The sequence below is a fragment of the Sphaeramia orbicularis genome, chromosome 15 (assembly GCF_902148855.1).
Source record: "Sphaeramia orbicularis chromosome 15, fSphaOr1.1, whole genome shotgun sequence".
Taxonomy (NCBI): domain Eukaryota; kingdom Metazoa; phylum Chordata; class Actinopteri; order Kurtiformes; family Apogonidae; genus Sphaeramia; species Sphaeramia orbicularis.
Genome location: NC_043971.1, coordinates 42220205 through 42246347, shown reverse-complemented (window position 1 = coordinate 42246347; position 26143 = coordinate 42220205). Strand labels below are relative to the sequence as shown.

At 39.3% G+C, this 26143-nt stretch overlaps 2 protein-coding genes across 6 annotated transcripts in view; both read right to left on the bottom strand.

The window, feature by feature from the left end:
* Window positions 1-1241, bottom strand: part of chrna1 (cholinergic receptor, nicotinic, alpha 1 (muscle)) — a 39145-nt gene extending 37904 nt beyond the window's left edge. Inside the window, 1 exon segment of the mRNA XM_030155201.1 lies at window positions 1109-1241. Coding sequence (XP_030011061.1) covers window positions 1109-1163 — 55 coding nt within the window. The 5' untranslated portion in view covers window positions 1164-1241.
* A 2319-nt stretch (window positions 1242-3560) lies between these two features.
* zmiz1a (zinc finger, MIZ-type containing 1a) overlaps window positions 3561-26143 on the bottom strand; it is a 150200-nt gene continuing 127617 nt past the window's right edge. For 4 of the 5 annotated variants that reach the window (XM_030155484.1, XM_030155488.1, XM_030155487.1 and 1 more), the window contains 18 exons: window positions 21489-21624; window positions 19152-19266; window positions 18143-18363; window positions 17844-18045; window positions 17405-17686; window positions 17135-17314; window positions 16878-16946; window positions 15884-16049; window positions 14821-14962; window positions 13589-13799; window positions 13377-13482; window positions 13041-13201; window positions 12225-12292; window positions 12068-12136; window positions 11706-11983; window positions 10320-10507; window positions 8119-8403; window positions 3561-6933 (listed from right to left, as the gene is read on the bottom strand). In XM_030155484.1, the coding sequence (XP_030011344.1) occupies window positions 6826-6933; window positions 8119-8403; window positions 10320-10507; window positions 11706-11983; window positions 12068-12136; window positions 12225-12292; window positions 13041-13201; window positions 13377-13482; window positions 13589-13799; window positions 14821-14962; window positions 15884-16049; window positions 16878-16946; window positions 17135-17314; window positions 17405-17686; window positions 17844-18045; window positions 18143-18363; window positions 19152-19266; window positions 21489-21624 (2987 nt within the window). In that variant the 3' untranslated portion in view covers window positions 3561-6825. The remainder of the gene's footprint in view (window positions 6934-8118; window positions 8404-10319; window positions 10508-11705; window positions 11984-12067; window positions 12137-12224; window positions 12293-13040; window positions 13202-13376; window positions 13483-13588; window positions 13800-14820; window positions 14963-15883; window positions 16050-16877; window positions 16947-17134; window positions 17315-17404; window positions 17687-17843; window positions 18046-18142; window positions 18364-19151; window positions 19267-21488; window positions 21625-26143) is intronic. The other variant, XM_030155486.1, reaches the window with a different exon arrangement.

The following is a 26143-nucleotide window of genomic DNA, read 5'->3' as shown; positions in this document are numbered from 1 at the left end:
TACATGTGTAGAAGCCAATAATGTAATAACAGCCGATAACGTAATACATTTGCCAATTTTAACCCTTTCATGCACTGTCCACTCCAGTGGGCAGCTCTTCTCCAGCTGTTCTCTTGTATATTAATGGGTTTTGTTGTTTTAGTTCCATATCAGCCAACACAGTGGACGCTTATGCACCATCCCATACACTGTAATTCAGATCATTACTGTAACTTTACTGTTCTTGATAAACCTGATCTGCAGTAACATGTTTAAGTGTAAATCAATTGCTATTTGGTAGACAAGAAGGGTTTTTTTTTGCATATTATCTCCATGAAGTGAGTAATTACTAGCATTAGAATATGTTAAAATGTGAGAAGACATCAGATTAGCAGCATTAAAACATTTTTATTTCATTGTTTTCATATAACTTTCTGATATTGGGTTTTAAACACGTTTCTTTACTTCAAAAATTAAATGCATGGATATTTTTGTAACTCCACAGAAAAAAAAACTCGATCGCATTGTTTTTTTCATGGCTAAACACTGAAGAAAAAAATCTTGACTAAGGTTCTCATAATTCGTGCATGAAAGGGTTAAAATGTAGTAAGCCAACAACGTAATGAAAGTCCTGAACTGATAATGTTATAACTTATTGGCTGGTTATTACGCTATTGGCCTGGTAAAAAACAATTCTTTGCAAATGTAATAACTGAGCCAATAACATAATAAGTTATAATGTTACTGGCCAAAAGCTATTCCGTTATCAGTTCAGGACTTTTATTACATTATTGGCCTATTACATTTTAAAAATGGCAAATTTATTACCTTATTGGTTGTTATTACATTATTGGCTTCTACAACATGACATATAATATCACATAAAATGGAAAAAAAGATGGCAGGTTTTTCTTCTTTAAGCTGCTGACACTAAAATCACACTAAAAGTTCCTGTTGAAATAACTTTCTTTCAGTATTTAGTGACTCGAGAGACTAATTTACATTTCACTTGATACTGAGAAATGTTTAGAACCTGTGCTGTTAAAATAAACTCATAATAAGAACAAGAGGGTTGGAAAAGGCAGACATATACGGTCCATGCTCCCACAGACACATTCACAGGACTCACCGGCTATTGCACCAAGAATCCATGTCAGCAGGATCTGGATCCTGGAAAGGTTCATCTCTCCACCAGATGTGAAAAAACAGCCCTGAAATCTACAGCATCAGCTCAATAACGTGTTGTAAACCTGTTCGGCTGGCTATGAAGCGGCTGTAGACGCGGACATACGCACGACTCGGGTGGAGTGTGGAATTGAAGTGAGTGGAGAAGTGAGTGGGGTGAAGGTGGATGGGCCAGTAAGTGAACTCTGAGCTTTGGTTTCTCGTGCCAAACTTCCACCTCCCCCATCCAAATACACCCAACCTCTCAGCACACTTCAAGGCACAGCAGACAGCTGGAGGTGTGTGTGTCCATGTGTGTGTGTGTGTGCGTGTGTGTGTGTGTGTGTGTTGAATACACTCAAATCAACACTGTTATAATTTCTCAGATGGTTTGTTTTTCTTGTCTCCAATTCAGTCATGAATATGAATAGGACAGAACATCAGAGAGTAGTAAACAGAGACAGACAGACGGACAGACAGGGACAGGGACAGAGAGACAGACAGATGGACAGACAGAAGGACAGTGGAGGAGAGAGACAGACAGGTGGACGGTGCAGGGGACAGGAGGAGAGACAGAGACAGTGAGTGGGAGGCAGACAGGGGGACAGCTGAGCTCTGTCACTGATGGAATGACAAGCATGTTCACACAGGCTGCTACACACACACACACACACACACACACACACACACCAACGACCATCCAGGCAGCAGGCGAAACCCACCAGAGACCGACTTCCACTCTGTGTTCTGTGGCCACTGTCTGTCTGTCCTGGTGAGTAAAAGGGAACAGTCAGGTTTTAAACAAGTTTTTACACACCTACCAGTATGACTTTACCCATGAGCAGAGGAGTGTGTGTTGACCTTATGGTGGATGTTTAAGGGGATGCATCGACACACTGAGCATTCAGAGTTTGGAGTTTATTTCTTATGATGTCACAGTCTCAGTCATATTTCTAAAAGACAATTTTTTCTGATTTGTTTGTGTTACAGCTGGGGCCGTTGGTTGTTCTGTTTTTTTTCCCTTGTCTCTGCCTTCAATTTGGGCTGACTGGAAACACCTGCATTCAAATTCGCCTGCCTATAAAAGCCTGGAGCTCCGACCATGAAGACCAGTGGTTCCGTCGCTGCAGTTTGTTTTTTGTTTGACTCAGCCTATGTTATTTATGTGTTTTTTTAATAATTGTGGCTATGTACAATTTATTTTTCCATAATAAATTTTCAGTTATTTTGTTACAAGCGACCTGCTCTCCACGTCTTTCCTTGCTGTCTCCTGGACCATCTTTTTCTTTCTTTTAGTTTTTGTTACGTGTCGGCACCCTAGACCTCCTGGCACGTAACAGTATGGAATTAAAAATGAAAAACAGAAGAATGTAGAAATATATGACAAATGTACAGGGGTTGGACAAAATAATGGAAACACCTTCTATGATGCCACAATGTTAGGTGTTTCCATTATTTTGTCCAACCCCTGTATGACAAGGTCAGAAAAGTCACTGGAAAGAAAAACGCATGTATCTAATATATATATATATATATGGGTGTAAAAATTGTGAAGTTACTATCTTTATATGACAATGGCATCTTTATCAACTGTCTGTAATTTTGTACCTAAAGAAAGTTTTTTTTTTTTTTTTTTTTAGAAAATATCTCAAACGCAATAAAATCTGCTCTTTGATGAAGTCAAAACACAAGTTTTGACAATAGAAAACAAGCCTCAATTATTATTATTATTATTATTATTATTATTATATATTGTCAGCAATCCCAGCTGAGTTTTTTGTTTCCTCAGTTTAAGTACTAAGGATCAGGAAAACTTTGTAAAAAAGCCTAAACATAAACCAAACTCATGGAGGCTGTGGTCAGTGGCACCAGTCACAACCATGTTTTAGCTGAACTTATAGTTTGTAAAATCTGCGATTGGAAATGACTGATCAACCAAACAACTGAAGCATAGAAATAATTTAGCGTCAATTTACAAGTTCACTACAGTTCACCCAGAAACACAGTATACTTTACAAATGCAAATCACCACTGAGTAACATGCATTTTGTTTTACAAATATGAAATTTGCTTACCAAAAAATACACAACATATTTCTAATCCATAAAAAATAAAGCCTGTTCTACAAAACCATACCTTATAAAACAGCTTAACTTAGATAATTTTATGATGGAATGGATCCTTATGAAATATGAATATTCTATTAATATGTAGTACTATGTGTACTGCATTAATATATATTAGTATTATATGTATTACTACATGTACACCAAGAAGTATGTAAGAGGGAATGTGAGAGCAAATGAATAATGGATCAATAATGTAAAGCGCTTTGGGTGCCTTGAAAAGTGTTATAGAAATCTAATCCATGATTATTATAATTATTATTATGTCAAAAACACACCGAGGCCACTGACTGTGTTTCATCTGAATACATATTTATTAGATAAATATTAGGATGTCACATCATCTAACTACATACAGATTTGCAACACTAAAAATCACAATGTTTTTCTGACCAGTTTAGAATATGAAATGATTGTACATAGAATGTACAAAACCAAAGAGACAACTGCCACCTGTCGTGCCAATCATTTCAGATTGTACCTTTATAGCATATTTTGCCAAATTGCATAAAAATTATAAATTTGACAAAATTTTTTTTTACAAACTGTAAATTTGGAAACAACCCTTTGCAGCCTCCCCAGGCTCGGCGTCTCCAAGTCCCAATTACACCTCAAAAGGGTTCGATAATTTTGTAGCACCTTTATAAAGTACACAGGTAATAGAGAAAAACACAGAAGTTTAATATTACACAAAGGAAAGAAAATGTCTTTTTTTTTCTCGGAAACCCTGCGTGGAGGGGTACATAAAGTATTTTACATACATGAACAGGTGTGGTTAGAGAGGTCTGCACAGACGCAATCAAACACAGACTCATTTTCCCAATTCAATGTCTGACAGGAGGATGCAAGCTTTACAAATTCTAAATACACTATGCACACTCCTCCTGGAGAAAATGAATACATTTCTGTTAACGTGTCTCTATTTGTCATTTACATTATGTACACATATCCCATAAACCCCCCAGACCACCCCCTACCCTCTGCAACAACCTCTGCTTGTAATGTGAACAGGAGAAGTCCTCCCTCTGTTACATTTGACTACATTAATTGCGTTCTCTTTCATTTTCTCGACTTAATTTTCCAACGTCTGCAATCAGACAATACAATCTGTGACGGGGCAGGATGCCCTGAACATCCAAGCATTGTTCAGTTTCCTAGATGTGGTTTTGTGAAAGGTTACAGTTACAGTTACACACTGTGTGGGGAAATAAAACATCCCAATGCAGCAGTGCATTGTCTTGAACAAACACAGAAACAAACAGAAACAACATCAGATCCTTCAGCTGTGTTTATACGCAGGCGATTTGATCAATGAAGACGACTGTGAAAGCCTCGTTCTTCATATGGACTATTATCCTTTAACAGGGGACAGTTAGTGTACAACATACAGTATGTTCCAAATCCATTTACTGTACTGCATAAAATTGTGTAAACCAAATTATACTCCTCATAAAAACACAGAACAAAATAATAACTTAAAACTCAAAGTAATATAAAACACGATAAAAATAAAATAATGCTCACATCTTTTTTGCAGAGTGTGGTTAGAAAAAAGCTCATATCAGGCCTCAAAACAATGACGAGGAAAAGTTTTGCACATTCTCACTTTTTAGCGGACAAGGGTGGTCGTTTGTTCCAATAATATCAAACATGTCATTTTTGGAGAAATTCTGAGCTCAAAGCTGCTTTAACAATCTTTCAATCACATAAAGCTGACTGTTTTCATATAAAACTGACGGACTTCTAACTGACGCACCGATTCACTCAAATATCGGTTACCGCGGATGTGTCGTCACAGGGTAAACAGGGAAAAAAAACATACACTGATACACATGTAAACAATAGGAGTCCAGTGAGAGCGCATTTGGATCAATTCATTTACACTAGTGGACTGTTTCTCTGGGATTCACTGTGTTTGTGAGTGTGTGTGTGTGTGTGTGTGTATGTGTGTGTGTGTGTGTAGTCCTCGACAGACATACAGTACCATGTAGTTGCCAGTAATAGAAAGGTACAGTACTGTACAGTCACAAAGTATTCACATAGGGTATATACAACAGCTCTGGAAACACTGTTGGATCATGCACAATGTTTTTTTTCTTCTTTTCCCCAAAAAGGACGCAGTTCAATAGTAACAAAACAAAACAAAAAAAAAAGAAGATAAGGAAACATCGATACAATCACACAGACATTTTTATAAAATACAGTGATTTTTAAAACTTGTCTGTAGGATGTTTGTAATCCAGTTTTAACAACTGAATATTTAGGTCCAACTCCTTATAAAACGCATAGGACAGCTTTGGTGATGAGTATCTGATCAGCTGGACAGACAGAGAAAACACAAAATGAAGGACGAGAGTAAAAAAAAACAAACAAAAAAACAGGACAGTTGGATTTGCATTAAAATAATAAATATGAGTCAGTTAAATTTGATCAAGCACATTTAGGCTGGACAAAGACATCAGGAGCCGTTGGCACACATGCACATGAGAACGAAACGGTGATAAACAGATGAAGAAAAGCGAAACGGTAACAATAAATACAGCTACTGCGAACCAGCTGGGATTAAAAAAACACCAAACAATGAGACTTCTTAAGGTGGATGATGTTTGTCTTCCTTTCTTCCTCTTTCATAATATCTGTCATTTCAGGCAGAACAAAAAAGAACATGTAAACACAAACTTAACACACACACACACGCCCACACGCCCACACACACACACACACACAGACGCCATTACCCAATGCTGGATGGTTTTACTGTGGTGACGCTTATAGCTCGTTTGTTCAGTGCTCTGATTCTGATGAGGTTGTTCCAGTTTCAGTCTATGATGAGAAAACCCACTGGAAATGCGCACACACACACACACGCACACGCACACATACACACAGACTCACACACAGAGACACACTAGGAAGTAAGGGGTCAAAGGTCATGGCATGTGCCAAAGTTTCAAATATTTTGGAAGAACACATTTCAAATTAGATACACTCGAACAAGACCATGTTTCTTTTCCCTCAAAAAATCTTGTCTTTTTTTCACAAAAGGAAAATAAAATAAAAAAAAAAATTATATATATATATATATATATATATACATATATATGTATATGTATGTATATATAAGCTACAACACTTAACCTGGAGCCCACAAAGGCCCCCCGTCTCCTCCATGTTGTGTACACATGATTATAGCTGCACAGTTTTGAGTTGAAAAGTCACAAATATCATATATGTATATATAATATCGCTTTAGTGCCGCCAAAATGGCTGTTGATGGTGTGTCGGAGTGTCCGAGGCGTGAAACTGGTGTGTTGAATCTTTACATGGGTAGAAAAAAGGGAGTGTGGGTATGAGTGGCTCCTCCTGCCTTCTTGTCTCTCCGAGTTCCTCTTTGTTGTTGTTTTTTTCCTACGTCACACGTGGTCTGTGGTGTTTCCGAGTGTCAGGTGTGTGTGCGTGTGCGAGCGTAGGAAGCTGCTTGAAGTGTCGATCGGACGTTGCTGAAGTGTCTGTGGACGGACAGTCAAACACGTTGCGGCTCCCGGCGAAGGGAAGGCTAGTTGTTCTCGAAGAGCGACAGGAGGTCGTCGTTGCTGTTGGTGGGGAGGTCCGGGGGGTCCAGGTACGACAGCAACTCATCAGGGTTGGCCAGTTCTGGTAGCAGCTGCAGAGAGACCGACAAGACGGGAATGAGGACCAGAACTATATTTACCAAACTACTGTTCTGTCTACGATTGCAAAGTGGAGATAATTTATGAACAAAAAAAAAAAAAAACCACGAGCTGAAGAAAAATTTCAGAAGGAAACTCAGATTTTCTCTGATAATAAAATGACACATTCACAAGAAAAACAAATACAAAAGAAGATGAAGTCATAGTAAGTAGTAATAACTTGGGATTTTTATCTCAAAATTTGCTCTTGCAAATTTATCATTATAAGAGAATATTTAAGTTTTATTTCTCATAAAAGTGTGATATTTAAAAATAAACATTACTTTAATCAGATAAATTCTGGGTTGCTAACTTATTGACTTTAATATATAACAAATATGAGTTTTTACATAAATTTGAGAGACTATTCTCAGAGAATTGTTAAGTTTTTCCTGTCAGTTTAAAACTTTATTCTCTCAGGGAGCATTTACAGTTTTTAAAATGATCTTAATCTTAATGAATATTCACATTTCCTCAGTTTGGGACATTAATATCTGAGAATTTATGACTTTTTTGAGCAAATTTAAACTGCATAATCTCAGAGAATATTTGAGTCTTACAAATATGTGTGCACTCTTATAAATTTGCTACTTTAATCTAAGGATATTTAAATTTTTTATTATTATTATTTTGTTTTTTTTTTACACATATGCATCTTTAATCTCAATTTTAGAATGTCTTGTTTTGTTTTGTTTTTTTTAAATCTAACAAATAATCTCAGAAAATGTCCATTTTTTCATTAATTTGAGACTTTTCCTGTAATTTTTGCAACTTATTTCTACCTGTTCATGTTTTTTTTTTTCTGGTAAATTCACAACTTCATTGACTGGCAGAACAAGTCTTTTTTTCCTCAAGAAATCTCAAAAACTATTCATACTCTCCCTCCTCATATTAACAGAACATCTGAGTTTTTCATGTAAAGTTACAACTTTATAACCCGCCTCCATAGGCGAGGGGAATATTTTCTTTGCCCAGATTTGGCCCTAATCCTCTAATGCCGTTGCCAAATGAGTGTGAATGGAATTAAATGTCAGTGTACACATAAATAAAAGCTACTACAGAGTACAGTTCACAAATAGCACACGCAAAGAGATGAGAGCAGCTGCGACACACAAAGCTCGCCCAAAGCACACACTTACATCCAGGGAGGGTTCAGGCATATCCTGGGCTCCCTGACCCATCTGGCCATCTGAGGAGGGGTTAAAGTTCAGATCGCTGTGGGGGTGACTGTTCTGCCCAGGCTGCTGAGGCTGCTGCTGCTGAGGCTGCGACTGGCGAGGCGGCTGCGATGATTGGCCACTGTGATGCAAGGGCGGCCCTGATTGGCCACTGTGATGCAAAGGCGGCCCTGTTTGGCTACCGGGGTGAGGAGATGCATGCAAGCTCTGCTGCATGGAATTATGGGACTGATCGGGATGGGATATCTGGAGGTGCAAGAGGGAGAGAGAGAGAAAGTGGGAGTAAAGAGGAGAGTGATGAGGGAGGAAGAGGAGGAGGAGGCATGAAGGGGAGAGAGGAAAAGTGAAATGAGTCCCAGCGTGAATAACATGGACCAGGCTTTAAGTGGAAGCTGTGAGCAGGAGACGAGTACAGCTGCAACATTATACGGTGACATGAGCATGTGAGCATGACTGAGCACACATGCTGACTACAGGGACACACTGCACCTCCATCACACTCTAATCAGACTACTGAGTACCACACAGGGCTGGGTGACACACACAAAAACATTACCCTGATAAAAGTTATGAGTCAGCTGAGCTCAGAAATGGTCACAATAAATGTCAGTTCATTATTCTTTTCAAAGGTTTGTGGTTGTAAGAAGTGATGCACAGTTTACTGTTTATATTCACGGACCATGATCGGGCGGTCCTGGTTCCCAAACTTTTATCGTTAAAGACCCCAGAAGAGAAACGTGGAGTCTCCTTGGGAACCAAACTTTGAAAAATTCATTTTTAAATGCTTGAACAGCTTCACTTTTTACTGAAAATGAACCAACTTAAAGAATTTTTATGTCTGTAAATGTGAAAGATGAAATCAATAAAGAGTGAACGTACTGTAGTTGGTTGATTATGGTTTACAAATAAACAAATGAACATTAAAAAATCACAATTAATAAAATAAATAATCAAGAAATTTACTAAAAATTAACAAAATAATAAACAAATGACTATACAGTAAAAAGGTACCACAGCCCATTTCAGGAGAGACCGTTGTTACAAAAACACAGAATGGGTTGTGGGTGGATAAATCCATAAATGATGAGGAAAATGCTGATAAAAACATATTGTGAAAGTAATTTTTCCATGAAGTTCATCAGAAAAGCATTTGATCAAATCAGTCAAAGCTTTTTAGCAGGTGATGACGGCACAGTTTTGTTTTGGGTTTTTTTTGCATTAAGAGGTGAAAAGTAATTGAGAAACAATACTTTGGCTGTGCATGTAAAGACCATGAAAATGTTCAATATTTTCAGTAGACCTGGGGGGTCAAACTTAATTTAGTTCAGGGGCCACATACAGCCCAATGTGATCTCAAGTGGGCCGGACCAGAAAAATAATAGCATAACAGCATATAAACAATGACAACTCCAAGTTTTTCTCTTTGTTTTAGTTTAAAAAAAATTACAAACTAAAGATGTAAAAACCCTGAAAAAACTAAAATTTCCTTCACCAAGTGCAATTTTAACAATATTATGCCTCAACTTATCATTTATACATACAAATATGCATTATGAATCAGATCTACAAAGGCACAAAACATTTAGTAACAGGCAGGATATTGTTAAAATTACACTTAAATTTCTTTAGATATTTCAGGTTGTTCATATTTCTTCAGGTTATTCACATTTCATTGTTAAAGGATAGTTCACTGTAAACATTTTCATAATTTAATGTTATTTTTTTGCACTTAAACAAAGAGAAAAATGTGGAGTTGTCATAATTTATAGGCACAATGTAATGTTATTTTTTTCTACATTAAACCTAAAAGAAAAATTGGAGTCATTATTTATAGGTCATTATACTATTATTTTACTTCAGATCATAGTGGGCTGAATGTGGAACCTGAACTAAAACCAGTAAAAGATGGGAAAGACATAATAACAGGCAATGAGACAAAAAAAGACACTACAATTATAGACGAATTATTGTTTTATCACCCAGCCCTATCATGGAACATTGTAAAAAAAATTCCCAGGGTGCAGGTTTGTTGAAACTATGGAGATTAATATGTTACCAGATTAATATAGTTTTGGTTTTATCCTTAAAATGAGAACAAACATAATTCAATGACTACATTTGAATTCACACTATCATTAACACTGGGAGGAGCCTGTACTCACAGCGTCGTTCATGCTGTGGCTGAGGGGCTTGTCCTGGGGTAGAAGACCACCGGGTGCATCTGGGGGGTGGGAGAGCTGGGGGCCGTGCATGAAGTCGTTCAAAGGGGGCCCTCCTCCCCCTCCTCCTACACCACCGGATGGATTACCGTGGGGGAAGTCGAAGTTCCCCTGTCCATGGTAACTGTTGCCTTCAAGGATGAAAAACAAAACTTTGTCAAAAACTCGCAGCAACTTACTCAAGTGTGTTTATTATACTTCTGCAAAACTTTATCTTTTGGAAGAAGTTACATAACGGGTGCATACTTTTACACTTTTTCACAGTGTTAAGGCTCATTTATGCTCTACGTTAAAGACACAGATAGATACGGACAGAGCATTCTGTCTGTCCTCCGTGTACATTACGTGTGTATTTCTGCCCATTTCCTGGGAGCTTACAGATGCGTACCCAGACAGAGTATGTAGAGCAGTACCACCAGGAACTGTAGAGGCAGTGTTGAGATTTGAAGAGAATAATTTTTTAAAAATAGCAGAACTTTTCTAAGGGTACTGTTTGAGTTAGTGAAAAGCTACCGACAAATTAATAACAACTACCCCTATCAATATCAACTTTAGTATCCACAATAGTAACATCTCCTCTGTCCTCACCATGTTTGTTATTACTGACTTTCTTTACTTTTATGGTATTCGGCCTGTATGTTAATTAAGAGCGGCGCCCTCTGGTGGATTGATTGAGAAACACTCATTCTAACACAATGGATGCATCTGAGTATGAAGGCAGTGACTCTTGACAACTTTAGTAACAGACGTACATATTTACACTACCAGTCAAAAGTTTGGACTCACCTGGTTTTTCTTTATTTTCATGACTATTTACATTGTAGATTCTCACTGAAGGCATCAAAACTATGAATGTACACATATGGAATTATCTAGTTAAAAAAAGTGTGACATAACTCAAAGCGTGTTTTATATTTTTGATTCTTCAAAATAGACACATTTTGCTTTTATTACTGTTTTACACATTCTTTGGCTTTCTCTCGATGAGCTTCATAAGGTAGTCACCTGAAATGTTTTCCAAAAGTCTTGAAGGAGTTCCCAGTGATGCTGAGCACTTGTTGACCATCAGCGGTCCATCTCATGCCATTTAAATAAGAAGGTGAGTCCAAACTTTTAACTGGTAGTGTACGTACATAAAGCGAGCATAAATGAGCCTTAATACAACATTGATCAAGCCAACGAGCTGACAATATTTTAAAAGAGACTCAGCAGTGAAGTCTCCTTTGGCCTGTTTCTGTTTCATGCATCAGAGAATCATCAGTAGCTCCTCCTCTCCACCCTCCGCCATCTCACAAATGAGCCCAGATGATCCTGGGTCGTCTCAGTTACCTGCTCCTGGGTACTCGCCCCCATTGCCGCTGCCATGTTGACCAGGGTGAGGCGGGTACGGGCTGGGTCCTGGTCCGGGGCCATGGCCGGGACCCGGTCCTGGTCCTAGCTGGGCGATCATCTCCATCACATTGGGCATAGTCATCTGACTGGGGCTCATGGTCTTGAAGCGCTTGGCCAGTGGTCCATCGGGGTCTTCTTTGATGTGTAACTCAGACTTAATGGGAACCGGTCTCCAGCTACACGTGGGGTCGATAGTGACCTCCTCGAACTCTGAACTGTTATAAAGAAAACACAGTGTGACTTTGATCTCACAACAAAACAGCAATGTGTGCAGATAGGAGACGGACAGAGGAACTTACTTCTGAATGGCATTAAGGATTCCCCACATATACTGGTCCACCTCCAGACCTTCTAATAATGCTGTTTTACTAAGAGGAGAAAGAAACAAAGTGTCATCCATTATGTTTATCACATTATTTCTCCTTAACTTAACAAAAAAAAAGACTTTTGACTCACTTGCATACAGGACATCGCCATGTCCCCCTCTCACAGTTAAGCTGTAGGTATGACTCCAGATCGAAACACTGCACAGAGAAACAACACAAACGTTCAGTGGAGAAACCAAACTTAAACTCACATTTATGTCATTTAATAGCATGTAATGCAATTTCTGCTACTAGGGGTTCTCAACCAAAACTATAACAAAATATAGTAGCATTAGATGACGCTATTAAGAAACACGGAATTGTGAGTGTCTGACGTGAGTCAAGCTGATATGAGTGTTCACAGATGAGCTTATGTAGCAGACTTTAATTCACATTACACTTATGTTGTGTCATTCTAAGAAAATAAACAATGTTAAACACCAAATGTAAGTGATATGATGCCATTAACATGTGACCAGATGACGCTGCTGTCTGAATTCAAACATTTTAGAAATGTGATATATATAATGTATAAAAGCAAACAAAGTATTAAATAATCTTATTTAAGTGATGACAGGAGGCAGGGTTCATCCGTTGTGTTATATTAAAGGTTTGTTTCAGAAGTTTGTATGAATGAATTTGTGCTCATTCAAACAGACTGCAATTAGGTCTTATCAAACATATTTTATTTCTTTTTTTTCTCTTCCCTAAAGGGGGAATTTGTAATAACAAAATCAAAATAACATGAATACTGGAGTGAACACATTGTAATTTTAAACCTTATTATACAAGAATTGAACAATTAGTGGGTCTCAGACAACAGACCTAGTGTTTTTTGGGGTTTTTTTTGGATATTTTGACATGAAAATGTTGGATACTATGACTGGGGGATTGGATTTGAACAAACCTGGACATGTTTGCAGTCATGCCCTCGTGCTGGTAGCTGGATGCGTCTGAAGGTAATGGGACATTTCAATGACACTTTGATCGCTGTCTGCTCCACGCCGTCCTCCCCATTCAGAGTTGTGTTGCCTGCCGACGCTGCTACGCTGCTGAAATTCCTCTTAACTGTAAAGAGAAGAGGCATCAGATGAAGCCTTTGAGAGCACTACGAACTAGTTTATCACCTGCAGGTGTCTGTGAAATATTTCAAAGCAGACTATGAAGAGAAACAGATGCAGCCTTGTGTAATTAAGACACACATATGAACATTAACCGCCCTAAGAGACAAAACAAGCCTTACTTTTGGTGATGCAGTGCTCTGCAGGCAGGAGCCTCTTCTTCAGGAGCCCCTGGAGGACGGATCGCACAGATGGCCTGTGGACCAGCTGCAGCACGAACAGGTGGGACTGCACAACACAAAAAATAAATTAAAAAAATGAGAGTCTGTTTTGCTGTAAATCATCTGTGTTAAAATGATTACAGTTCAGACTTTAGTAAAAGTGCAGTACTCACACAACAGCAGGCAGTGACAGTAATCTGGATGGTGTTTCTCCCAGGTTGGCAGACGTGTTTGAGGTGCAGGGGTTTGTGGGAGGTTTTGTTGTCCCCCCTCTCGATGGTGAGCGGCGTGGCGTTGACGCTGACCTGCACCGAGGCGGGCCAGTTGGTGTTCATCTGTCTGTCCTCGTGGTGGTAGCACTTAAACTGCAGCTCCAAGTCTGACCTAAAAAACACAAAAGGCAGCGTTTGGTTGTCATTTCCCCAAAACACAACGTAAACAGAGCTTAAAACATACGAGCAGAGCAGGGGTGTCAAACTCATTTTATTTCAGGGGCCACATTCAGCCCAGTATGATCTGAAGTGGACCGAACCAGTAAAATAATAACAGTGAAAAAAGTAAAATTACATAATGAAAATGTTTACATCTACAACCCTCTGGAACTCCCTGCCCCTTCACATCAGGAACTCTGACACACTCACTGCATTCAAAAGCCAACTCAAATCTCACCTCTTCAGATCATCATACTCACTGACCATCATCACTGACTGCCTGTTCCACCTCATCCATCCTCATCTACCTTCTCTCATGTGCTTTCTTTTTTGTATCTGTCTCTACCTGTTTGCTTGAGTATTTGTTCTTTGTTTGCCCTTTTGTATTAACTCTGTATCTGTTTTACTCATTTGTGTGTTCGTACCTTGGCTGCTTATTGTAAAGCATCATTGAGTACTTAAAGTGCTATATAAAACCAATGTATTATTATTATTATTATTATTATTATTATTGTTATTATAGTTTCCTTAAAAATGTGGATTAATGTGGACAATCTGAAACATCTTAAAAATAATTGCAATTTTAACAATATTATGCGTGTTACTCCATAAAATATTTAGTAACACGCAGAATATTGTTAAAATTGCACTTATTTCTCTTAAGACATTTCAGTTGTTTATATTTGTTGAAACAAAGAAAAAACAGTTGGAGTTGTCATTATTTATAGGTCATTATGATAGTATTTTACAGGTCTGGTCCACTGGAGATCATATTGTTCTGTATGTGGAAGCTGAACTAAAATTACTTTGACATCCATAACTGTTAATGTCTTCAGTGTAATTTTTGCATTTCACACATTCATCCCACGGGCCAGATTGGACCCTTTGGTGGGCTGGTTTTGGCCCACGGGCCGTATGTTCGACACCTGTGCAGTACAGGGTATGTCCATATGAGGGCTTGTGCAATGTCTGACCTCCACATGAGGGTCTGATGGACGGAGGGTCGAAGGTGGAAGACGTGGTTACTGACAGCCAGGTTGTGCTCCAGGCGGAATGGCTCCAACACCACTCCATCCCTGACTGGGAATGTCAGTCGCAGCTCCTCATTAGGGTTACCTGGAAGAGAAGAGAAGAGAAGAGAAGAGGAGAGGAGAGGAGAGGAGAGGAGGGGAGGGGAGGGGAGGGGAGGGGAGAGAAGAGAAGAGAAGAGGAATTTACTGATCCCCAAGGGAGAAATTCAAATGTACAGCACCACAGGACAATAACTATCAAATACAATAAAAAAAAAAGATTAAAAAAAATGTTAATGTGACTGAAAGTGACAAAAACTAATACTACTATTGCTATTATTATTATTATTATTAATAATAATAATAATAATAATAATAATAATAACTAGAAAAGCACTCGGAGAGCGCAGACCTCCACCAAGCGCAAAAATTCCCCACATAATCGGTGATACAAATCCTACATTTATTTTTTAAAATAAAATCCGCCTTCTGGATCAGAGCCGGATCAGAGCCGGATCAGCCTTTGAAATGTGATAGAGGACCCCATTGTCAATTCCTGAGTTAAATTTCATGAGTTTTGGTCAATAATTAAGCGAGATATTGGGAAACGAAAATTTTGGCCCCATTTACCACACTGTTAACGAAAATTTCAAAGTGATCCAGAATCCAGGATTTCTTCCGGATCACCCCCAAAAGTTAATCATTTCTTCCTTATCCCATTTCCAACAAACCCTGAAAATTTCATCAAAATCTGTCCATAACTTTTTGAGTTATGTTGCACACTAACGGACAGACAAACAAACAGACAGACAAACAAACCCTGGCAAAAACATAACCTCCTTGGCGGAGGTAATAATAATAATAATAATAATGAGTGTGCAGAAATGAAGAAGAGACTGTGAAATACATTAAGCTCCCAATGTTAGAAACCAAATAAGGGCAAAAGAGAAAAAAAAAAAAAAAAAAAAGCACATGCTAAAATCTAACAGGCCTTCATCATGAGTTCCACAGCTGCTGAGTTACTCACTTGGAGGGGGCGGAAGCGCTGTCATATTTGGTTTCATGTCAGGTGGGAATGGGGGCTTGACATCCTGGTTTGGCGACAGGTATGGAGGTATACTGCTTCCTGGAGTCATCGGGGGCGTGGGGTTACCAGGGACGGGGGAGTGGGGGTAGTTACCAGGCCTGGGAGGCTGTAGAGAACACAAAAGTCCAATGATCAGCACATCTGGATAAAACATCCACACATGACCCAGTTTGAAACCAGTTCCTCATCGTGAACAAGGTCAGCCAAAGAACCAGCTCCAGTCTCCACCAGGAAAACTGCACCTGGACCTGCACCGACACTTGGCAGGTCTAAAGCTAGGAGCTGCTTACATCAGGGGTTGGAGGGTGGGATTCAGTTAGAGTTACTATGTAGTGTCCAGTCAGCTTAATCCACAGAAGAAAAATAGGACCAATGGCCCTGTGTCTCACCAGCATGTTCTACCAAGCACCAATAACAACCTGAATGTGTGAGTTTGTCAGGTTCTGCCCCTGTTTTAGAGTCCTGTGGTCTTCATACAGGATATCAATCTCCCAATAGAAGTGGGCGGGACTTTCACTAGAGGAGAACTCAACTAATTAAACGAAAGTCCATAAATGAGTTCCTATCAGTGCTCAATAGTAACTATATTGATATCTCTAACCATTTCCATGTTATAAATCATCAAAATATGGTCCATTATATTATTATAAGTAAAGACAAATTTAAAATATTTCAAAAATTCATCCAAAATTCAAAAATCAAAATTTCTCAAAACCGTGAACAAACTTTATAGACACTGTCTACATATAAGCTACATAGAAGCTACATATAAAATTTGAAATTAATCCGACCAGTAGACGATGTTTGAAGAAACTGCTAACGAAGACGACAACAAAGACGCAGATAAAGACGAAGATAATGCCAGACACAGCGGCCTCACAATAGGTCATAGTAGAAACACAAGTGTTCATACTAAAGGGAATCAAAAACTTACCCCAGTGCCTTGGCCATAAGAGTATCCACCTCCAGAGAAATTTGTGTTCTGACCGTTAAAGGGCTCAGGCTGTGAAGGAAACACAGACACAGAATGATTTTTTTCTTTTTTACACTTCTCTCTGGGTTACTTCAAAACCAGGCAGGATTCTGAGATAGTGCTATAAATGTATAATGTATAACCTTCAACTTTAAGTTAGTGTCTACAATAAATAATAGTTAAAGGCTGGTGTATTTTTGGAAGAGTTAGGAGCAGACCTTGTAGTACTGGCCCATTGGAACACCAGGGGGGTACTGGCCCTGGCCCTGCTGCCCTGGCATCCTCTGACCGGGGTAGTTAGGAGACGGCAGGGGCCTAGAGGTGTTGGATGGAGGGTACTGTCCCTGCTGAGGTGGGAACTGACTGTTAGGCCCATACTGCTGACCGCCATAACTCCCCTGGAAGAGTCAGAGAATGCTGAATCAGTTACTTGCAGTGAAACATGGCACAAATATACCGATATTTACACTTCAGAGGTTTCCACTCACATCCCCTGGATACGGCCTCTTCATCCCCTGCATGGGCATGCCCTGTCGAGGTCCTCCAGGATACCCCTGCTGAGGCATTCTTTGGCCGTGCGCTCCAAAAGGCCCCATGCCCGGCGTTCGAGCCTGGTTCATGCCCATCGGAGGCCCACTCATGTTGGGATTGGTCATGCCTGATCCCATGCTGGCTGGATTCATGCCTCCAGGGGGGGCTCTAGGGCCTGGCTGGTTCATGAATTGGCTGTTGTAGGCTTGAGTGGGGCCCATTTGGAACGAAGAACACATCTGGAAGCAAAATGCAGGGTTTCAGACTTAAACACAGTTATCCGGGGTCTCTAGGGGTTGGAGGATGTTTTTCTGTGCGTGTCTGCTTTGTGTAGCCTGATGTGGTAATTAGATGTAGCTGTAAGTGTGTGTTGGCAGGTGTGTTCTCGTACTGTACCTGTCCATACTGATTCATATCTTTATTCTGGGTCTCCTGCAGCGCTGCCACGGTGGCGGTCGCTGTGGCTGTTGCTGTAGCGGCGGCGGCGGCGACAGCAGCAGCTGCGGCGGCAGCGGCCGGTTGAGTGAAGTCACCAGGAGGTCGTGTGTGGGACGTCATTCCCATACCTCCTGGAGCAGTGTTTGGACCTCCAGAATAACTGCAGAAAATACACAATTCCAGCTTTAATCATATTTCAAGGCTTATCTTATGTTTTTGTTTTTTTTTTAACAGTTGTACATGTGCCGTCACTGTACCTCCCACTATATCCCCCAGGGCCTCCTGGGTAGCCGGGCCTGCCGTACATGCCCTGCTGCATGTACGGTTGGTTGGAGCCTCCTTTGTTTGGAAACTGCTGCTGCTGAGCACTGAACTGAGGAGAGTTGAGTCCTGCTCCGCTGGCGGACATACCCGACGCCATAGGGTTACCCCCTGGATTCATGGGATTGTTGCTGTTAGCCATTGGGTTCCCCAGCACCTGGAAATAACAATACGGCACAATTTGTACATTATTACCTTGAAACAAAAGGGAAAGTTACAAGAACACAAAGGAGGATGAATTTCTGTGATGTGTTCATGTAATTTTCAGCTTATCTTACTTTATTATTATCACATTATTATACTATTAATGTCATTCTAGTACCAGTTTATCCTATTCTACTGAAATTAATGAAGGAAACAGTCATAGTGGAGTAACAAACCAGTAACTAAAGCAGTAATGCAACTGCAATTCCCATGGAAAAAACAAAGTTATAACCACACTAAACCTTTATTATTAACACAACCACTGTGTTCTTCCATATGTTAAAGTGATAGAAGCCTTTTATTGTGAAAAGGTTATGATCTGTTAGTAAAAATTTTGCCTCCATATTTATATTGCAGTCTTTACATGCATTTTTCCTTTTTTAACATTATGTTCTTTTTCAACTCATACCAAATTATACCTCTGTTAATATAAAGGTATTGTGTGGTTATTACTTTGATATTTCATGGTAATTGCAATTGCTTTACTGCTTAATTATCAGTGTAGGACTCCGCTATCACCATTTCATTCATTTATGACAATAGAATAGAATGGGATTTGTGTAGTTACATTTGTTCAATGTGAGATGGATCACACATTAAATAAAGAAATAAACTGCATAATGTGAAGTGTCACCTAGTTCCCATTTTAAAAGAAGCCACCTAGAAATAACAAAGCATGTAATATAGAAATGTAATATTCAGAGAGCAGTATTCCACATCAGATACACATGACAATCTCACCTGACTCTGTGTAGTATTGGTGACACCCCACACTGTTGTAACCACAGACAGGGACCCGGGGGGCTGGTTGGCGTTCTGTTGCCAGGGTACGGAGTCGTAGGGAAAAGATCCATCACTGGGAAATGGAGAAATACATAAACATGTGCCTAGTGTCACTGAAAATTCCAAATGACCAGCAGAAAATGCCAACAAATAGCCAGAAGAGCTGTGCATTCATCCAAAAAATGTGAATAATTTGGGAATTCTTCTTGCCAAAATGTTAGTCAATTTAACATGTTTGGCATTATATTTCAAAACATATTTAGAGCCAAAAAAAAAAAACGCTAAAAACCGCTAGAGTGAAATAGAAAAAAAAAACAAACCCTAAACTCCAAATTGCTGGATGAGAAGCGAATGATGGATATGTTTAAGTTATATCGATGTGAACTGACGGAAAATCAGTGCATATGGAATGGCTAGTTAAAGTGGAATGTTTAGCATTCAGATTGAAAACAAATAAAATGGGGAAACATGAGAATCTGTTGCATATAATAAACAAGTTCAGCCATCATGGGGACAGGCAAAAAGCCAGTGGAGCGGGGAAGGAGCTGCTGTTTTTGGACAACGGTTTGTTTTCGTTCAGAGGTTAGCTCTTGGAATGAACGCTGTGTTCAATATTTCCTTATAAAATCTCAACGATATCCCATGATCCTCAGCAGAAGCAAACAGCACACTTGGCTGCAAACTCTTTCTGCTGGAGAGGGAGAGACCGAGGGAGAGCAGAAGCACAGAATGTTCTCCAAAACATTACTTCACTGCTCTATTCGCTGTCGGTTTGTCCCTCCACCCCAAATGATCCCAGCCCCTCCCAAACTCAGCCCCACTCTTATCCTAACAATGGAAATCCTCTGTGTCATGTTTCTATTACATAACAATGGAATAGTACATAACATCTTAATAGTAGCTGACACACTATTGCACTCAGTCTCTCCAAAACACTCAAGTTTTCTCTGGCCAACTTCAGCTTTAATGATTCAGTCTGGTACACGACGGAGAATGTGTCATCAAATATCCAGTTATTGATCAAAATACTTCCAGGAAGCCAAGGAAGTCAATGCTCAGAACTAAAAGGTCATTTAGATTGACAGTAGATTGGTTACTATTTCCAATTTGTATTAGTTTTTCAGCTATTTTTTCACTTCAGTCACGTTTTAGTTCTACAAGGACATGAGTAGATTTAATAAATGTAGGAACTGACTCTTTTTAGTTCAGTTTTTCAGGAGAAAACCTTGATTTGCAGAAGCTGAAAAAGTAGGATAAAAATGTTTATTTGAAAAACAAATTTTATTCAATATCCTACATTATGCAAAGCCATTTTATACCTGTCACCATTAATTAAGGGAAAAGGAAAATTAAGCGAATTATTTTTATTTAGTTTCTGTGCTTTTGAAAACAACTATTACAGTTTTTGTTAATTAATTAAATTAAATTATTTTACAGTTAGTTTTAGCATTAGTTTCTATTAACTATCTTTTACACAACTACAACCAATAGGAGTGTAGTATTTGATTGTTGTTTTACAGTATTAAATAGTATTACTTTAACGCTTTACAGGGCATTCATAGAAATACTCTGTAATTCATGTTTTCAACCTTAGTGTGTTATTGGAGGACATAACAAGACTTTATTACTGTTGTGAAATTTTTCAACATTTATTTTATTATTATGTAGAAAATCAAGGTCAATGAAGTTACCATATTTGGTTCTTTGCCTGTAAGCAGCAAAAAAAAAAAAAAAAAAAAAAAAATCCAAGAAGTATATATAAAAAATACAAGAAAAACACATGTAAGGTGAAAGGAACATGTATTTTAGAACATTAGAACATCACTGTCAGAACATTCCAAAGTGCTGATCCAGACACCTGTCCACATCCACATTCTCCCTTTGAACATCATCCCTTACATTAGTACCATTACTTCACGGTACCAAACAAAGCAGGTACACTCACTGTTCATGCAGAGGTGGACCTTACGGACCCTGTAGACCACACTGGACCTGAGACTGTTGCCTCACTGTAACTGTGGCTGTCAGTGTCTTGTAATGAGTGTAGAAATGACCAAAAATAGTCACTTGTCCAATAAAGGGTTAACTAAAAACTCTAACAAATGTTTTGCAGCTGTAGCAAACTCAAGCCTGCACTAATACATTGCAGTCTACTTTTTTTGCCTTCAAAGTCTCATTTTCACTCTTTTACTTATAGAAAAAAGTTATTTTACTCGACATTTAAGACCACCTTGAAATGAAAAGAGAACTGGTTCATTGAAGTGAAAGGAGACGTCCTGGAGAGTCCCCACTGACCTGTGTGTAAGGCTGGGCTTCATGCTGTTCATGCTGGGCTGCATGGGAACTTTCCCCTGCGGTTCGTTCTGCCTGTTCTTCTGGTGACGCAGCAGGAGGAGACGACCCAGCTCCTCGCACCACGACGACAGCAGGGCTGCAAGGCGAACACAAACACACACACATATATGCACACATGTTACACCAGAACAGCATGGACTTATAGCAGCCTGTGTGTTTGTGCATGGTTAAGGTTCTGTACGTAAATTAACACGCACACACACAAAAACCTGCAGTAAATAGTGTTAGCCTGTCAGGTGTCTCAACAATGCAGTAACATTCAGGATGAGAATATTCTAAAATCCTCCAGGGGGCAGCCTAAGTCAATAAACCTTCATTGATAACTGCCTGTGTTGATTTCACATCTGCTACATCAGCCCATCTCTACCTGCAGTGTGAAATACAGACTGAAATCTATCTACAGCACAAAGGACCTCCCAGTTTTTTCTTCCTGAGAGGGAAAAGCTGAAATGGAGCGTGTGAAGCATACAGAGTCGGAGCGATAAGGGGAGCTGATCTAATCTGTATAGGAAGGAAGGAACCACTGTGACATCTTCAAATGCTGCCACTTTCTTCAGTTCACGACAAACAGCCTATTCTTCGATTGTGTTCTGCGAGTCCTCTCCCGTCTCGAAGGACTCATCACGCTTTTTTAACCCTCTCATTTTCTTAATAAAAACAAGACAGCAGACGTATCACATGCAGGAGATGCTTTTTCCTCGGGCTATCGGTGACCTAATTTTTTTACGTTTTCTCCAAATGCCAATCAAATTGATCAGAGCTGTATTGTGATTTGAGAACCTCACACTTTTGTTTATTAAAGAACACTGCCGAGTCAAACTTTAAAGTTAAGAAATATCAGAGGGCTTAGGCTTTGGGACTAAAATAAATAATTGCAGATGATATTATTAGCAGTGGAGACTCATCTACAAGTATTCGACTAAGTTTGCGTCTATTATATGGTGTGTGACATTGTTATCATTATGGAACGAGCATTTAATGAGAAGTTCATAAGTTGATTATGAAGGAAAAACGCTAGATTGATGAAACTTAGTATCTGGAAAACTCATTTTACTCTTGAAGCAGGTCAGTGGCTAATACACAACATTACATTTTGTTGGTAGCTAGTGTTGTTGCATGCTTGTATGGTTTCCACATGTAGTATTTGCACAAAAAAAATTAGCTGGAGACAAATATTGAAATATTGAAGAGATGACAAGGCCAAATCTGCTCCAGATATGTACTTTTTTTTTTTTTTTTTTAAATAAAAGATAAAAACTTCTGTATGAATAGGATTCAGGCTCTGCTGTTCTATTGGAACAAGTGTGTGAATCTCAATAACAAGGGCATCACAGCCAACCTATGACCTATTCAGTCCACACTTGTATTTATCTACAATTACAAATATAGTTATAATTAATATTAACCAAAAAATCATATATTATTGTGTTTCTGTGCATTGAACCATGGCTACAAGTACTTTAGGCGGTAATGGTAAATGTTTTTACAAAGACAAATGAGACTATGGTTAAAAAAAAAAAAAAAAAAAGACAGAAGTAATGGTATTTGAATAAGAAAGGAAAGAACACCACAGCAGAGCAGTGGTAACTTTTTCATTTTGAGGGTGGAGAGAGCCAAGCCTCCTAGTTAAAGAGGAATTATTCCACCCTGCCATTACAGAGAGCTTATCTCCACACTAAATCACCACCTCCACACCGAGGGACTGTCTCTTCAACTGGCAACCCACCATTTAGACCTAAACATCAGCTCTGAGCACGAATGATGGAGTCGCTGTGAGGGAGACAGAAGGAGAGAGAGGGTCGGAGGAGAAAAGGAGGGATGGAGTGACTTATCATATCAACGTGGCTCCGAGCCACTGAATTTAACAAGCTGCCGAGGCCACAAGTCATTCATGATAGAGTCTGGGTCTGCTCTGGGCTTTGCGCATATTTAGCAAGTTTACAGTTTACATGACCTGGTGTTTACCTCCCAGTCCCCTGTGTTAAAACCTCTGCCAACAGTATCACACATCTGTAACTGCATCTGTTCTATCACTAAATCTGCACCAAAGTCCTTCACACATTCGCAGCCACAGCCATTTCTCTATTTTGTGTTCGTACTTTTATGTCAAAGGTCTTGAAAAACCTGGTATCAACTGGGAAGAAAAAAAAAGTGAAGCAGTCTCTTTCCATGCAACAATCGAGTTTAGACAAGCCTGAATCAAGATGTGATGACATTTGAGGCCAGTGTCAATCAACTGTGCTCAGCCGGCCCACAAAGCCCTGAAGAAACACACTACCTGAAAAGCATGGACTGTAAAACAAGAAATGGACATAGCCACTGGGACATCTCACATCGGTTTGTGAACAACTGTTTTGAAGCCTCGAGTTTGTGTTTTGGTGGTCAGAAGTGATCATGTTTGAATCAGAGGCTGGAGCTGGAACAGGCTAATAGGGTCAAACTAACACTATCGCTAACTTACTGAAAACACTGAGCAAACGGCAAACTAGGAAATATACAACACCACCAAGTCATTTCAGCTGGTTACTAAATATTAACCCATTCATTTGTATCTAATAATAGTGGTGCTCATGCTGCAAAATGTATCAACACACAAATTAGGAGGATATCTGACTAACCATATAATGCTAATCCAAAATAATCTAATGTAGCTATACTGACAGACTGGGTGTTGGAATTAAATACACATAAACTCTGTTAAACATTTGTGTAAAAGTCAACATGACACACATCAAAGCCTGTTATTAGCTTTAAAATGTTATTAAAGGAGCAATAACTTACAAGGGAACAACCGACACAATGGCCCCTAGGAAAAATGACTTCCAGAGAAGTTCCTTTGCAACCAACATTTTATGCAGCCAACGACAACTGAACATATTTCTACAATGGCGTCAGCGTAAAGCTGAGTGTTTCAGTGTTCAACACTTGAAGATTAGTAATAAATATTCTGTGTAATTAAGAAATACATGTACATAATGTAGAAAATCTAATATTCAAGGCTTTTAGAGAAAAAACAAGACTATGAAAAATAAAATTAAGAGTAGTTTTACCTTCATTACAACCCTGGTTCCATGAATCTCACGTATTTTAGGTTCAAGCATGTGTTGTCTACATGAACAAACCACCTGTTAACTGTTGAAGACAAGCTAAGGTCAACTACTTAAAGGCTTTGAGTTAACCTTACACGGTCTAACTTCAACTACAAGGTTTCCACGAGCACAGAAAAGGCATCTTGCTTCAAGATATAAAGGCATTCGGGATTGTAAGAAGGTTGTAGAAAGAAAGAAAATACAATATATGAGTTATGTGTCTGATCTGTGCTCACAACTGTTTTAAACATCATGAAATAATGATAAGTCGAGTTCGGGATGAGCAAAATCTGCAAAAGGCCAGATCAAAGCTGTGGTAAATGGTACTACTAATGCTTAAACTAACACTGAGTGGGGTGAACATGTGGTGGTGGATGCAGTATGAATGTTAAATGGTCAGCATAGCTTATCTTTGATCAAACCTGATTTCTGGAGGATAAAGGAGAAGCCCTGCTGAACATTAGCGATAAATGGTAGAGTCCAGCTACATAACATTGGATATGAACGTTGCCCAAAGGCACCCTCTTCAAGACTGAGGGATTGTACTGATTAATAAGTCGGCTGCGTCGGTTGTAAAAACGGTAACTATTTTGTAGTTTGCAGCAGTGGGCGACTCCAGACTGAACCGACACAGTTCGAGGGCTCTGTCTAATGTTGGGTCTCAATAGTCAGATCTCTCCCTAATAACCAGTCACGTCTCTCCACTACCAGTGGCGAGAGCAGAACGTAAGCTGATTTTTCAGGAAACTCTCCTGAACCTTCGCTTAGCTCCATTTCTAAGAAGCTACAGGTTTTAATTGAGTAATGCCCTGAAACATATGTGCCGTCCTCACCCAGGCTGTATTTAATGCTGTATGGCTGACTGATAGCAGAAGCCCTGGCTCGTTCTCACCTCCCCTCAACCCCTTTGGGAGCAGCAGGGAGGGAGGCTGAGCCCTGGTAACAGGCTGCAAGGCCCATTAACTAATGACAAAGTGTGTGTACAAGTCCTCTTTAACAAGGAAACCCCTATGCTAATTACTATGAACTCTGACAGTGTTGTGTGTATGTAAGCATCTGTGTGTGTCTGTGTGCGGTAAAAGCCTTCTGCTACACAACACATCATTTGCCAGTGAAATCAAGACAGACTGTGAACTATCTGAATGTAAGAGTTAAAATGTGTGCAACCCTACATAACCGAGTTAGATGTGTGATAGTGACCCCACTTAGTCGATAACTGTCTGACACATTTTAGTAGTGAGGCTGTTGCATGGACTGTATGTTCTGGGTGGGAAAAATGATGGAGAGAGCCACTCAGCTGAAAATCTGCTGTGTTGTGATGCAGTTACAGCCTCTTGAAGTGCAGATTCTAAATGACCACCACTAGGTACGGTTCTCAAGTGTGAATAACTGATAGTATAGTAAAACTGTATCATTTTAGTTTCTCAGTGCACTATTCAGATATTAAAAAGAAACACCAGAATGCACAAAGGACCTATTTTGGGGCCATTGTGTCTTAAATGCCAC